This window comes from Trichomycterus rosablanca, chromosome 24 (assembly GCF_030014385.1).
Source record: "Trichomycterus rosablanca isolate fTriRos1 chromosome 24, fTriRos1.hap1, whole genome shotgun sequence".
NCBI lineage: Eukaryota > Metazoa > Chordata > Actinopteri > Siluriformes > Trichomycteridae > Trichomycterus > Trichomycterus rosablanca.
Genome location: NC_086011.1, coordinates 1,691,167 through 1,707,767, shown reverse-complemented (window position 1 = coordinate 1,707,767; position 16,601 = coordinate 1,691,167). Strand labels below are relative to the sequence as shown.

The 16,601-nt window shown below is 41.1% G+C and overlaps 1 protein-coding gene across 2 annotated transcripts; it reads right to left on the bottom strand.

The window, feature by feature from the left end:
* Positions 1-117: 117 nt before the first annotated feature.
* si:ch1073-456m8.1 (uncharacterized) lies at positions 118-15,224 on the bottom strand. 2 transcript variants are annotated; one of them, XM_062987146.1, is made up of 6 exons: positions 15,049-15,224; positions 12,499-12,579; positions 11,862-11,894; positions 5,489-5,650; positions 4,668-4,751; positions 118-2,943 (listed from the first exon to the last, which is right to left on the bottom strand). In XM_062987146.1, exons 1-6 carry the CDS (start codon positions 15,145-15,147, stop codon positions 2,428-2,430), a joined length of 975 nt encoding a protein of 324 aa, XP_062843216.1. In that variant the 5' UTR covers positions 15,148-15,224; the 3' UTR covers positions 118-2,427. The 2 variants fall into 2 exon arrangements, with proteins under 2 accessions (XP_062843216.1, XP_062843217.1); XM_062987147.1 differs by having other exon boundaries at positions 118-2,940.
* Between the last annotated feature and the right edge of the window lie 1,377 nt (positions 15,225-16,601).

Here is a 16,601-nt window from a genome sequence, read left to right as displayed (position 1 = left end):
TTACCCTTTTATATATCTTTATATGTCTATTTTTAATACATAAATGAACATTTTTATATGAGGCTGAAGCTGCTGTAACATTGCAAACTGTGGCACAAAAAAGACGCAGAAACAGAGTCAGGTAGAAACTGTATTTGGGAAAAGGCAACATCTAAAAAATACAAACTCTCTTCATATTTAAACCACACAATGTAAAAACTAGCTGATCTGTTTACATGGATCACACATCAAACCTGACAGCAGGCGTTAAAAAAACAGAATATAAAATCCAGCATTTACACAGACGCGGGACTTCAGGTCTTCAGGTTCAGGAGGTTAGGAATCACTGCACGGTGCAAAAAGCGTCTTCATGCGCCCGCATTCTGTGCTCAAACAGTATTTACTAAAGCTGTAACTAATCACACAAACCCGGCCTGGACCCTGTACCCTGAGCTGGAATGTCGACGGAGAAGAGCAGGCGGTGGCCACTAGGGGCGTCATTTCACCAGTTTATAGATCAAAAGTGTGTCTCATTTATGGCCTAAAAGGATCCTGGTTATTGAATCGATTTATCTGACCTTAAAAGTTAAAATTTAAATAGTTAAAAGTGCTTAAAACTGAGTGTTGCTTGCAAACAAGTAAATCACTTAAGAATAGAAAAATATATTTACCCAAATCCCACAAAAGTTTTTAAGCTCGTTCATCGAGTCGTTGACGATTATCGAGTAGATTCACCACGTCTAATCAGAAAAAGGTGAAGTCGTTTTTATTTTAGCTCTTTAGGTTCTCAAATGGTGCAGCGGTAAAGTACAGTAGCCCACGACCGTCAAGACCCAGGGATTAGGGTTCGAATCTCGGCTGTCGCCAAAACAGACTAGCCACTGGAACATGCTTGTATCAGTGCACTCTCATTTCTGCTCCCAGGTCCGGATAAAACAAGCAGGGTGGTATCAGGAAGGGCATCCGGGCATTCTGTGTAAAAACTGTGCCAAATCAGGTATGAGGACCTGAACGATCCTCTGAGGCAAGTATGCCGAGTCAAATTACTTTTGCTGATGTGGAAAGCCCTAGAATGTCTATTAATATTGTTTTATTCATATATTTTTTATTGATATATAACACTGTTGGTTGTACCGCGGTAGAAGCTGCTGTTTCAACGGAAAGGAGGCAAATATGTCCTGTAGATGTGGTCAGTTGTGTGTGTTGACCACCCTGCCGGGCAGTAATACAACCGTCAATGCTTTCCTGCCGATCTATGATTAGTGTTGCATTGGAGCCATCTAGCGGCCAGAATAATGAAATGCACGCAGATACAGAAGCAAGTACAGACAGAGTTCTGCATTAATGTAGATAAACACGGACTAAACAACCACACACACACACACACACACACACACACACACACACACACACACACGATGTACAACAGCCCAAAGCCTCCACTAAATCAGCAGAGTAAACAGATCACACCCTGACACACACTCATACACTCAAAAGTGTCCATTGTCGTCCTGTCCTGGTCTCTCTGACGCATGCACGGTTGGTTCTTGCTGATACAGTAACGCTGCCTGCAATGTTGTCATGTACCCGCCTCAACACACCCAAAGTAACACAACTCACAGGACTTGATGCGGTTCAGTAGCTCCTTTTCTCTTCTGGCTATATCGTACACTCACTTACTGGTCGTCATCTTCCTCCATGAGACTTTCAGCAGTTTGGTGATGCAGAATTATTACTAACAGAGTCAAAATTAGATTAAGAATAAAGGTGTTCAGTGTTCTGTCACACTGATCCATAAATATTCTGGTCACTTTCTTTACTAGCCAAGTAGCAGTGCAGACAGGTATAAAAATGACGTAGCAAATTAGATATTATATTGTATATAAATGATAAAGTTTCTGCTTTTCTGCCCTTCTTTACTTGGATAAGATTCGTTTGGCTGCTCCTGAATGCCCTTCCTGATGCAACCTTCTTACTTTATCCAGGTTTGGGACCTGCACTGAGAGTGAGCGCACTGATAAGGGCACCTCCTAGTTCACATCCATGCACACGGGTGAGATTCGAACCTCAGATCTCAGCAATCTAAGCTTGGATATTAGATTTTGCTTGGATGAGATGTGGTGAGACAGGAAAATGTGGGATTAATAAAAAAGCACATAATTTTTGAGCAGTAAAACAAGCCACGCTGCTGGACTATAAAATATCGCACTCTAGCACGGCAGAAATCAGGGCGTGTAAACAGTTCTAAAATACCTACAGCATTCAGTAATATAACGATTGTTTCAGATCCGCATGGTTTGATCAATAATTAGGAAAAAGCAGGTACGTACATGATCGGTATGAATGTAACGAGTATCAGTAGCTTAGCTTCAGATATTCTTAGTATATTTGCTAAACGTAAACTAAAAACAAAAGCACGTAGCCGAGACGACTGGACCCGTGTTAGATCTAGGACAGAAGACAAGCTTTCGGATCGGTCCCGTCGCTGATCAGTTCGTTCTCCCCGTCGTCCGGCAGCCCGGGTTCCGTCAGCCCGTCCGGGGTCGCAGAGCCGGGCGAGAAATCCGAAGGCGCGTCTTCGTACCCGCTGCTCTCGTCGTTATCTTCGGCGCCGTGCTCGACGGAGGCCTGGTCAGAGGGGGGCGCTGCGGGACCGTCTGTGACTTCATGGTCCACCGAGGTTCCCGCTGTAGAGGACGGAAGCTGTAGGGCGTCGGGCTTGGGCGGATTCGGCTCGGCCTTTATGTACTTGGACAGCGAGATCACGAACTTCCCAGCAATGTAAGCAGCGGCAGATCCAGCAAGAGAGCCAGCAGATCCAGCAGAAGATCCAGCAGGAGATCCGGTGAGATCTGTCGATGGTAAAACTGTTTCTTTAGAAACGTTTCCATCAACCTCTTCTTCTCTCCCCACAGCCTCGATCTTTTCTCTTACGCTGGTGGATGCAAACGAGTTCCTTTCCTGCTAAAACACAAAAAAGATGAAGTAATTAATTAAGTCATTCATTCATTCATTCATTCATTCATCTTACTCACTGTTCCATCCTGCTCAGGATCATGATGTGTCTCGCAAATACAGAACAGAAGGTGAAAAAACACGAGGTGGAATGTGACTGCTAACACTTGTGTGCAGTAGCCAACCACTTCTTTTCACCTGCACCAGGTGGATTCATACAGAGATCCGTATCATGCACGGAGAGTCACGCACTGATCTCCATTATCCCCCGTCTCTGTTATAATTACAGTAATGAGTGCAGTTATAAACAGTTATGACTCAAATTGTAATTGCAGCAGTTATGAGGAATCCCCTCCGGCCCGCCCTCCCTCAGACGAGCCAGTTATTGTCTGTGTAGGCGCCCGGCTGGCCGATAGCAGAGCTGATATTGGAACTCCAGAGGTGTGGATTAAACCAGGATGGTAGGAGGTGTGCAGCACCAACAGTGCCCCCAAAATAAACACATACACCATGACAGAGTAAACCATGGGTGATGTACCAAATTCTGCCCCCGCTTAACCCCCTTCCTCAAAAGTTGGCACCAGTGGACACCCTCATTCATGTCATTCTCTGATCATCCAGTCATGTAGAAGCAGCAGCAGCAGCGCAGTGTCAAGTCAAATTCAAACATCAGAGAGAGAAACAGTGTGATCTGAGCGACTCTGGGCGTAGTGTGGGTGTTGCCAGATGTTTGACGTGTGGTTCGAGTTGGCACGTCTGCCACAGCAGTCTCTAGAGTTTATACAGAACCATGTGAGAGGTCACGATGAGTCAAAAAACCACCTCGGACCAAACCAATCAAACCCTGAGCTGGATGGGACGCAACATAAGGAATGTCCAGCGATTCCATGAGTAGATGGTGCCAATGTGGAGCGAATTTACAAAGACAGGTTCCAAACACCTTGAGGAATCCAAACCACTCTGTCTATCTGTCTGTCTATCTATCTAATCTATCTGTCTATCTATCTATCCATCTATCTACCTACCTACCTACCTACCTATCGACCCATGCAGTAAGCAGCGAAAACAAGAAGGTCCTGGGTTCAATTCCCAGGTGGACCAGGTCTTTTCCATGTGGAGTTTGCATGTTCTCCCTGTGTCTGTGTTTCCTCTCATAAGTCCCATAAAAAACCCAAAGGAGGACCCAGACCGCACCACCTGGGAATCGAACCCAGAACCTTCATTTCATTTGCGGCATTTATCAGGCGCTTTTATTTTTAAATGACTTACAATTATGACTGAATACAATTTGAGCAGTTGAGGCTTGAGGGCCTTGCTCAGGGGCCCACCAGTGGCAACTTGGCAGTGGTGGGGTTTGAACTGGTAACCTTCTGATTACTACACCAGAAACTTAACTGCTGAGCCGTGAGGTGACAGCGCTGCTCACTGCGCCACCATAACAATTCATATTATTAATATTATTATTATGGTGACATGAATCTGATGGATTATTGGATAAATAATTTATAAAATATTTTTACTTCTGATTTTAAAGGTCTTTCTGCAGTCAGGGATCCCTGTAGTTCTCTTACTGTATTATTACAGAGGGACTGGAGGGGGAGTGGACCAGTTCGGTTCGGTTATATAATCAGACTCAGACTGCAGACTAACGTTATTTTTTCAGACTGAGTGATTATATAAGTGCCCAACACACACACACACACACACACACACTCCCACACACACACACTAACCTCCTTTAATTGCTCCACCTCCTGTACCAGCGATGCTATCGTCACCTCCAGCTTCCTCCTCTGTTCCTTCTCATGCTCCAGTTCCTACAGCCAGAGAACCAATCACAGAATAAGATCAAACGTGTTCGTTTGGACCCCTCAGATCAAAGAGAAAAACGACACATTTAATACTTTGAAGTTTGTTTAATGTATTAAATTCAGCAGATAGAAATAATGTGCATGTAATTTGCAGAAAAGACCATATTTTAAGGAAGTGGACCTACTTTTTAAATTCTATTTATGCATTTCTTCCTTTTTCTCTCAATTTAGTCCTATCCAATTCCCTCGGGTTGTATCTCATCCACTGCTGCAGACCCTGACCCTGATTGAGGAAGGTTGTAAAAATGGGCACCAGCCCACCAGCACTGACATTTTAAACTCATGAGTTCCAATCTCAGCTCTGCTATCGGCCGGTCGGGCACCTGTACGGATGACGATTGGATAGCGGATTCCTCATAACTGATGTGATTACGCCCTCTGCTGGCTGGTCGATGGTGCTGCACTGGGGGGGTGGGGGATCTCTGCATGACTCTCTGTGCGTGGTACGGATCTCCGCGCAGGTGAAAAGAAGCGGTCAGTGCACACGTGTCAGAGGGGGCGTGTGTTATATGACCAGGGAAGTGGATATGTCTATTCTGGAAGGAAGATTGGGGGAAAATGCATAAATAAAATAATTTTTCTCCAACTACAGTCCAGTCATGTTACTCTGGTGTTATGAGGTGTTGGACTCGCTCTGTGTTGCTGTGGGACGAGAACATAAACGCTGCGCGGTGTGTTTATACTGTGCTGAGCTGTTTATTCTCCCTCCGAGTGTCGGCGAGAGCCTCCTCCGCTCCCTCGAGGGTGTCGTGGAGACAGTCCAGCTGGAACAGTAGGACGTCCTGGTGCCGCTCGACGCTCCGCAGCTCCTCCAGACACGCCTCGTAATCCGCCTGCAGCTCCATCTGCACCGAAACACAAAAACCTCCTCAATCAGCTGACAGGTTTCCCAGAACCACGTCCCGAACCGCGTCCTCCTCACCAGCGCGTGTGTACCGCGAGATAAAGGGGAGCGGCGGGGGAACGTGGGAGGTGAGGATGCTACGTAAATACGTCAGGTTTACTCCCTCCATCGCTCAGGGGTCCAGATTGAGTGCAGTTTGTGATTTTATGATTTAATAATAAAGAGCTCACGCTCAGAAGAGTAAAAAACATCTGTGTTTAAAGAGGAAGGAAGTGCAGGAAAGTGTGAAGTGCGTCAGTGTTGCCGCTCACACTCACAATCGCTTCATCTCCACCGTATTTTACAGTTTTATTCTTCTCAGAACGGTTATCATCATGATATCTGCTACAGTTATAATAACAGTAATAACTACAGTTATAGTAACAGTAATGACTACAGCTGTGACTAGTTATGATTACAGTTATAACTACAGTTATGACTACAGTTATGATTACAGTAATGACTATAGCTGAGACTACAGTTATGACTAGTTATGTATTACATTTATGACTACAGTTATGATTACAGTTATGACTAGTTATATATACAGTTATGACAGCAGTTATGATTACAGTTATGACTACAGTTATAATTACAGTTATGACAGCAGTTATTATTACAGTTATGACAGCAGTTGTAAACTATTATTACAGTTATAAGCTATGATTACAGTTATGACTACAGTTGTGACTACAGCTATAATAACAGGAATATCTACAGTTATGATTGCAGTTATGACTGTGACTGTAATAATGTGAATTTCATCATCTACATTTCCATCATCACTGTACTGTGATCAGTAGCAGACAGTTTATACTGAGTTACACACAGTGTTACAGAATGATTAATGTTGGGTGTTACAGAATGATTTAATAATGTTGGGTGTTACAGAATGATTTATGTTGGGTGTTACAGAATGATTTATGTTGGGTGTTACAGAATGATTAATGTTGGGTGTTACAGAATGATTTAATAATGTTGGGTGTTACAGAATGATTTAATAATGTTGGGTGTTACAGAATGATTTATGTTGGGTGTTACAGAATGATTTAATAATGTTGGGTGTTACAGAATGATTTATGTTGGGTGTTACAGAATGATTTATGTTGGGTGTTACAGGATGATTAATGTTGGGTGTTACAGAATGATTAATGTTGGGTGTTACAGAATGATTTAATAATGTTGGGTGTTACAGGATGATTTATGTTGGGTGTTACAGAATGATTTAATAATGTTGGGTGTTACAGGATGATTTATGTTGGGTGTTACAGAATGATTTAATAATGTTGGGTGTTACAGGATGATTTATGTTGGGTGTTACAGAATGATTTAATAATGTTGGGTGTTACAGAATGATTTATGTTGGGTGTTACAGAATTATTTATGTTGGGTGTTACAGGATGATTTATGTTGGGTGTTACAGAATAATTTAATAATGTTGGGTGTTACAGGATGATTTATGTTGGGTGTTACAGAATGATTTAATAATGTTGGGTGTTACAGAATGATTTATGTTGGGTGTTACAGAATTATTTATGTTGGGTGTTACAGGATGATTTAATAATGTTGGGTGTTACAGAATGATTTATGTTGGGTGTTACAGGATGATTAATGTTGGGTGTTACAGAATGATTTAATAATGTTGGGTGTTACAGAATGATTTATGTTGGGTGTTACAGAATGATTTATGTTGGGTGTTACAGAATGATTAATGTTGGGTGTTACAGAATGATTAATGTTGGGTGTTACAGAATGATTTAATAATGTTGGGTGTTACAGAATGATTTATGTTGGGTGTTACAGAATGATTTAATAATGTTGGGTGTTACAGAATGATTTATGTTGGGTGTTACAGAATGATTTATGTTGGGTGTTACAGAATGATTAATGTTGGGTGTTACAGAATGATTAATGTTGGGTGTTACAGAATGATTTAATAATGTTGGGTGTTACAGGATGATTTATGTTGGGTGTTACAGAATGATTTAATAATGTTGGGTGTTACAGGATGATTTATGTTGGGTGTTACAGAATGATTTAATAATGTTGGGTGTTACAGGATGATTTATGTTGGGTGTTACAGAATGATTTAATAATGTTGGGTGTTACAGAATGATTTATGTTGGGTGTTACACAATGATTTATGTTGGGTGTTACAGAATGATTTATGTTGGGTGTTACAGAATAATTTAATAATGTTGGGTGTTACAGGATGATTTATGTTGGGTGTTACAGAATGATTTAATAATGTTGGGTGTTACAGAATGATTTATGTTGGGTGTTACAGAATTATTTATGTTGGGTGTTACAGGATGATTTAATAATGTTGGGTGTTACAGAATGATTTATGTTGGGTGTTACAGGATGATTAATGTTGGGTGTTACAGAATGATTTATGTTGGGTGTTACAGGATGATTAATGTTGGGTGTTACAGGATGATTTATGTTGGGTGTTACAGAATGATTTAATAATGTTGGGTGTTACAGGATGATTTATGTTGGGTGTTACAGAATGATTTAATAATGTTGGGTGTTACAGGATGATTTATGTTGGGTGTTACAGAATGATTTAATAATGTTGGGTGTTACAGAATGATTTATGTTGGGTGTTACACAATGATTTATGTTGGGTGTTACAGAATGATTTATGTTGGGTGTTACAGAATAATTTAATAATGTTGGGTGTTACAGAATGATTTATGTTGGGTGTTACAGAATTATTTATGTTGGGTGTTACAGGATGATTTAATAATGTTGGGTGTTACAGAATGATTTATGTTGGGTGTTACAGGATGATTAATGTTGGGTGTTACAGAATGATTTATGTTGGGTGTTACACAATGATTTATGTTGGGTGTTACAGAATGATTTATGTTGGGTGTTACAGAATAATTTAATAATGTTGGGTGTTACAGGATGATTTATGTTGGGTGTTACAGAATGATTTAATAATGTTGGGTGTTACAGAATGATTTATGTTGGGTGTTACAGAATTATTTATGTTGGGTGTTACAGGATGATTTAATAATGTTGGGTGTTACAGAATGATTTATGTTGGGTGTTACAGGATGATTAATGTTGGGTGTTACAGAATGATTTATGTTGGGTGTTACACAATGATTTATGTTGGGTGTTACAGAATGATTTATGTTGGGTGTTACAGAATAATTTAATAATGTTGGGTGTTACAGGATGATTTATGTTGGGTGTTACAGAATGATTTAATAATGTTGGGTGTTACAGAATGATTTATGTTGGGTGTTACAGAATTATTTATGTTGGGTGTTACAGGATGATTTAATAATGTTGGGTGTTACAGAATGATTTATGTTGGGTGTTACAGGGTGATTAATGTTGGGTGTTACAGAATGATTTATGTTGGGTGTTACAGGATGATTAATGTTGGGTGTTACAGGATGATTTATGTTGGGTGTTACAGAATGATTTAATAATGTTGGGTGTTACAGGATGATTTATGTTGGGTGTTACAGAATGATTTAATAATGTTGGGTGTTACAGGATGATTTATGTTGGGTGTTACAGAATGATTTAATAATGTTGGGTGTTACAGAATGATTTATGTTGGGTGTTACACAATGATTTATGTTGGGTGTTACAGAATGATTTACAGTGTATCACAAAAGTGAGTACACCCCTCACATTTCTGCAGATATTTAAGTATATCTTTTCATGGGACAACACTGACAAAATGACACTTTGACACAATGAAAAGTAGACTGTGTGCAGCTTATATAACAGTGTAAATTTATTCTTCCCCCAAAATAACTCAATATACAGCCATTAATGTCTAAACCACCGGCAACAAAAGTGAGTACACCCCTAAGAGACTACACCCCTAAATGTCCAAATTGAGCACTGCTTGTCATTTTCCCTCCAAAATGTCATGTGATTTGTTAGTGTTACTAGGTCTCAGGTGTGCATAGGGAGCAGGTGTGTTCAATTTAGTAGTACAGCTCTCACACTCTCTCATACTGGTCACTGAAAGTTCCAACATGGCACCTCATGGCAAAGAACTCTCTGAGGATCTTAAAAGACGAATTGTTGCGCTACATGAAGATGGCCAAGGCTACAAGAAGATTGCCAACACCCTGAAACTGAGCTGCAGCACAGTGGCCAAGATCATCCAGCGTTTTAAAAGAGCAGGGTCCACTCAGAACAGACCTCGCGTTGGTCGTCCAAAGAAGCTGAGTGCACGTGCTCAGCGTCACATCCAACTGCTGTCTTTGAAAGATAGGCGCAGGAGTGCTGTCAGCATTGCTGCAGAGATTGAAAAGGTGGGAGGTCAGCCTGTCAGTGCTCAGACCATACGCCGCACACTACATCAAATTGGTCTGCATGGCTGTCACCCCAGAAGGAAGCTTCTTCTGAAGTCTCTACACAAGAAAGCCCGCAAACAGTTTGCTGAAGACATGTCAACAAAGGACATGGATTACTGGAACCATGTCCTATGGTCTGATGAGACCAAGATTAATTTGTTTGGTTCAGATGGTATCAAGCATGTGTGGCGGCAATCAGGTGAGGAGTACAAAGATAAGTGTGTCATGCCTACAGTCAAGCATGGTGGTGGGAATGCCATGGTCTGGGGCTGCATGAGTGCAGCAGGTGTTGGGGAGTTACATTTCATTGAGGGACACATGAACTCCAATATGTACTGTGAAATACTGAAGCAGAGCATGATCCCCTCCCTCTGGAAACTGGGTCGCAGGGCAGTGTTCCAGCATGATAATGACCCCAAACACACCTCTAAGACGACCACTGCTTTATTGAAGAGGCTGAGGGTAAAGGTGATGGACTGGCCAAGCATGTCTCCAGACCTAAACCCAATAGAACATCTTTGGGGCATCCTCAAGCGGAAGGTGGAGGAGCGCAAAGTCTCGAATATCCGCCAGCTCCGTGATGTCGTCATGGAGGAGTGGAAAAGCATTCCAGTGGCAACCTGTGAAGCTCTGGTAAACTCCATGCCCAGGAGAGTTAAGGCAGTTCTGGGAAATAATGGTGGCCACACAAAATATTGACACTTCAGGAACTTTCACTAAGGGGTGTACTCACTTTTGTTGCCGGTGGTTTAGACATTAATGGCTGTATATTGAGTTATTTTGAGGGAAGAATAAATTTACACTGTTATATAAGCTGCACACAGACTACTTTTCATTGTGTCAAAGTGTCATTTTGTCAGTGTTGTCCCATGAAAAGATATACTTAAATATCTGCAGAAATGTGAGGGGTGTACTCACTTTTGTGATACACTGTATGTTGGGTGTTACAGAATAATTTAATAATGTTGGGTGTTACAGGATGATTTATGTTGGGTGTTACAGAATGATTTAATAATGTTGGGTGTTACAGAATGATTTATGTTGGGTGTTACAGAATTATTTATGTTGGGTGTTACAGGATGATTTAATAATGTTGGGTGTTACAGAATGATTTATGTTGGGTGTTACAGGATGATTAATGTTGGGTGTTACAGAATGATTTATGTTGGGTGTTACAGAATGATTTATGTTGGGTGTTACACAATGATTTATGTTGGGTGTTACAGAATGATTTAATAATGTTGGGTGTTACAGAATGATTTATGTTGGGTGTTACAGAATGATTTATGTTGGGTGTTACAGAATGATTTAATAATGTTGGGTGTTACAGAATGATTTATGTTGGGTGTTACAGGATGATTAATGTTGGGTGTTACAGAATGATTAATGTTGGGTGTTACAGAATGATTTATGTTGGGTGTTACAGAATGATTAATGTTGGGTGTTACAGAATGATTTAATAATGTTGGGTGTTACAGAATGATTTAATAATGTTGGGTGTTACAGAATGATTTAATAATGTTGGGTGTTACAGAATGATTAATGTTGGGTGTTACAGAATGATTTAATAATGTTGGGTGTTACAGGATGATTTATGTTGGGTGTTACAGAATGATTTAATAATGTTGGGTGTTACAGAATGATTAATGTTGGGTGTTACAGAATGATTTAATAATGTTGGGTGTTACAGAATGATTAATGTTGGGTGTTACAGAATGATTTATGTTGGGTGTTACAGAATGATTTATGTTGGGTGTTACAGAATGATTTAATAATGTTGGGTGTTACAGAATGATTTATGTTGGGTGTTGGATCAGGTGAGATGTGAATAAATACCATGGCGGTGCTCTCCACAGAATCCTCTTCACTCTGATACAAACACAAAAAATACAAAAGAATCTTAGAACAGTAATTTCCCTGGAGTGTCTGTGCAGATGAATCCTCTGCTGATGTGGTCACTTCCTCACCTTACCACTGTACTGACCACACAGCACTGAACGCTGTACTGAGCAGGATGACTGGACATCCTGTCTTTCCATGTTACATAATAAAGACGTATCATCAGTCTGACTGGAACTGTACTGGAGCTGTACTGAGATGTACTGGAGCTTTACTGGGATGTACTGGAGCTGTACTGGAGCCGTGATGGATGTTTTGAATGTTGGTGTGGTGAGCACCGCAGAGTAAAACGATCCCACACAACCCGAGTACATTTGTTTAAAGTAAAACTCACAGTCTGATCCCATTTATTTAAACGTGGACTATCCAGCATGTTGTATATTTATATAAACAGTCTGGGCTGAATTATTTGCAAGTCTGGGCTGTTCAGCTTGAATTTCTTTGTCAGCTCGGCTCTTCTTTACTCACCAGTTCATGGTCGGTTGTGGAATTCAGGTGGTTCCTCAGGCTCTGATAAATATTTAATCCTGTTCTGTTTTGTTTGGTTAAATGTTGAAGTATTAGAAATGTTTACCTGACTTCCTCTTGTGTCTCCTCGTCTGAGCGAGCCATATCTGCTGTCTCTGCGGAGTAAACGCTTGGGGGTTTCTTCAGCCTGACCAAAAAAACCAAATCACACATGAGCTTCAGGTTAATGCTACAGTACACGGTACAGTACGGTACAGTACGGTACAGTGAGCCGCATACAGCACGTGTGTTTACAGAAACCGATTACATTATGAGAAATAGGAAACCTCAGTGAACGTTGTTAATGATTCTGAGTTCAGACGTGACGTGTGTGGTTAGGAGGAAATAAGATTACGTCCATCTGACCCTCCCGTTACCATCAGTGATAGATCAAATCCAAAGATTCCAAAGATAAAACGCAGTTCTCAGCAGCACTGAGCAGAAATCTGAAAAACGATACCTAATCATTTAGGAGTGACTTTAACATAACATTTAGTAACCATAGCAGCCATTATTTACAAAAATAAAACCTGTATTAGTACACCATTACTGCTTTACAGTGACCAAGTTACCATGATGCATCACAATAAAACCATAGTAGCACTACTGTGTAATATATGGCAACCATAGTAACCTTAAAGTAACATTGTAACAACATTATAGCATTACTGTGTAATATATGGCAACCATAGTAACATTAAAGTAACACTGTAACAACATTATAGCATTACTGTGTAATTCAAAGTAACCACAGTAACCTTAATGTACCATTGTAACATCGTGGCAGCATTACTGTGTAATGTAACGTAACCACAGTAACCTTAAAGTAACACTGTAACAAAGTTGTAGCATTACTGGGTAATAGAAGGTAACCACAGTAACCGTAAAGTACCACTGTAACATTGTGGTAGCATTACTGTGTAATGTAACGTAACCACAGTAACCTTAAAGTAACACTGTAACAACGTTGTAGCATTACTGGGTAATATAAGTTAACCATAGTAACCGTAAAGTACTATTGTAACATACAAGGTAACCTTAGTAACCATGAAGTACCATTGTAACACCATGGTAGCATTACTGTGTAATATAAGATAACCATAGTAACATTGTAACAACATTGTAGCATTACTGTGTAATATAACGTAACCATAGTAACCTTAAAGTAACATTATGGTAGCATTACTGTGTAATTATAAGGTAACCATGGTAACCACGTAACATCATGATATCATTACAATAAATCTGTTACTAAAAAAGTACCACTGTAATATCATAGTAATGTTATGATGTAACACACAGTAACCATAGTAACCAATCTTGTCTCATGGTGGTGTTATGATCACATCATAACATATAAAGGATGAAACCATGGAAACTATTAAGTCCCAGAGTAATGTCATAATGCTGTAATGATATAACATGTAGTAACCTTAGTAACCACAGTGTACCTTAGTAATATTAAGTTATATTTTACGGTGTAACATGTTGTAACAGAGTAACCATGACGTACCATTGTAATAACACGCTATTACTACGGTGTGACATGTAGTAACCATAGCAACCGATGTAACATCTCCTTTTTATTATGCTGCCTTTAATCTCAGATGGTGCTGAAGCTTCTTCAAAGGCTTTAACCTTTCAGATCCAGGTAGGTGGATTGGCTGCTTTAAAGTGTGACCCAGCGAGAAAAGCGTGTGAGTGTGAGATGCCCAGTGTTGGACTGGCGCCCTGACCAGGGTGTTCCCGGACCCACTGTGACTCAGACCAGGATAAAGGAGTAAAGAGAAAATGAATGGACGACATGAAGAGCAAAAGTTGTGAAGTTTAGTGACACAGCAGATAAACTAATGTGTGATATACTATGTGGTCAAAAGTATTTGGACACCTGACCATGAGCTTGTTGGACGTCCCATTTAAAAAAAAAACAACTGGTATTGAAACAGAGTGACCAGCCGCTCTTCTGAGGAGGCTTCTCACAAGACCATGAAGTACGCCTGTGGGAATTTGTGCCCATTCAGTTTGTTTGTTTAGGATTTTAACGTCATGTTTTACACTTTGGTCACATTCATGACAGGAACGGTAGTCACTCATTACACAAGATTCACCAGGTCACAAGATTATATCGAACACAGTCATGGACAATTTAGTGTCTCCAATTCACCTCACTTGCACGTCTTTGGACTGTGGGAGGAAACCGGAGCTCCCGGAGGAAACCCACGCTGACACGGGGAGAACATGCAAACTCCACACAAAGGACCCGGACCGCCCCACCCGGGGATCGAACCCAGGGCAGGACATCCTGGAACAGGAAAGGGCCTTCCCTAAACTGTTGCTGCAAACTCAGAAGCATATCATGTCCTTTATATGATTGCTGAAAGACTTTTAAAGGGGGTTAAAAGGGGTGTCCATAAAATTGTGTGAATATTTTACCAGTTTCTATACAACGATTCAAGAGTCCCGAATTAGGATTTCACAATCACACACACACACACACACACACACACACACACACACACACACACACACACACACAGGATCAGGAATGGATTTCTTCATGGTTCCACCCAAACTAAAATGTAAATAAACGGGTTTATTATTTGGATATCAGACTGACCTCCTGTATGAGGTGTCGGAGCGACTCTTCCTCGCTCATTCCCCGAGAACTGATCCGCTTTCTGGGTGATCCAGATTTGTCCACTGTGTCTGAATGCATCCTGAATCCGCACCACCGACACTTGTAATGTACAGGAGCGCTTCTCCGGCAGATTTAGTAGGTGTGGAACAGCAGAGACGAGCTACAGAACGAACTCATTCTCATAAACATCTTTTAGGAGGGGCACCAGGAGAGACTCATTCTCAGGGGTGCGTCTCAATTTAGCGGAGTGATTCACCCTTCCTCACTTCCCCTCGATCTTTTACACGTGTGCGCATGTGCGAGTCTGATGAAGCGCTGCTGCAATGTGATCATACATTGTTTGTTTGTTTGTTTATTAGGATTTTAACGTCATGTTTTACAGTTTTGGTTACATTCATGACAGGAACGGTAGTTACTCATGACACAAGATTCATCAGTTCACAAGTTTATATCGAACACAGACATGGACAATTTAGTGTCTTCAAGTCACCTCACTTGCACGTCTTTGGACTGTGGGAGGAAACCCACGCAGGCACGGGGAGAACATGCAAACTCCACACAGAAAGGACCCGGACCGCCCCGCCTGGGGATCGAACCCAGGACCTTCTTGCTGTGAGGCGACAGTGATACCCACTTAGCCCCCGTGCCACCCGATCATACATTGTAATTATACTTGTAATCACAAGGTTACCGGTTCAAGCCCCACCATGGCCAAGTCGCCACTGCTGGGCCCCTGAGCAAGGCCCCTAACCCTCAATTGCTCGAACTGTATTCAGTCGCTTTGGATAAAAGCATCTGCTAAATGCTGCAAATGGAAATGTAAGAGCAGGGGCGGCACTGTCGCCTCACAGCGAGAAGGTCCTGGGTTCGATCCCCGGGTGCTCCGGTTTCCTCCCACAGTCCAAAGACATGCCGCTAGGCTAATTGGAGACACTGAATTGTCCCATAGTTACCTAGCCGCTGGGATGCACAGACCGGTGCATTGTAGTGCCGGTCCCAAGCCCGGATAAATAGGGAGGGTCGTGTCAGGAAGGAATCAGTTCACAAGTTTTTAATATCAAACACAGTCATGGACAGTTTTACATTTCCAATTCACCTCACTTGCACGTCTTTGTATGGGGAGAACATGCAAACTTCACCTGGGGATCAAACCCAGGACCTCCTTGCTGTGAGGCGACAGTGCTATCCACCGAGCCACTGTGCCATCCCTATACCACTTAAATGGTTCATCTGGCTCATTATCATAACAATAATAATAACAGTTACAACGTTTCTGCGTTACATTCATTTAATGATTCATTAATTTAAAATATTTTGAATATTTGGGTCACTAATATGACATAAACACATTATTTATAAATAATAGCAAACACAAAACTGCACACACACACACACATTAAAACACTCATGAATGATCATTAAAACACAGGTATTACAGAAATATGATTAGTATGAATAAACGAAGCCATAATTATAAGGACGCTTCTCTCGGCGTGTTTATTTCCGCTCATGCTTTTCTTCCTCTTGCATCA

Bases quoted from the DNA above. Each gene is read 5' to 3' on its own strand.
- si:ch1073-456m8.1 (XM_062987146.1), bottom strand. From the start codon at position 15,147: ATGCATTCAGACACAGTGGACAAATCTGGATCACCCAGAAAGCGGATC. The intron at 12,580-15,048 runs GTCAGTCTGATA...TTTTTTGGTCAG, and splicing joins TCCGACACCTCATACAGGAG to GCTGAAGAAACCCCCAAGCG. The intron at 11,895-12,498 runs GTAAACATTTCT...TGTTTGTATCAG, and splicing joins GAGACACAAGAGGAAGTCAG to AGTGAAGAGGATTCTGTGGA.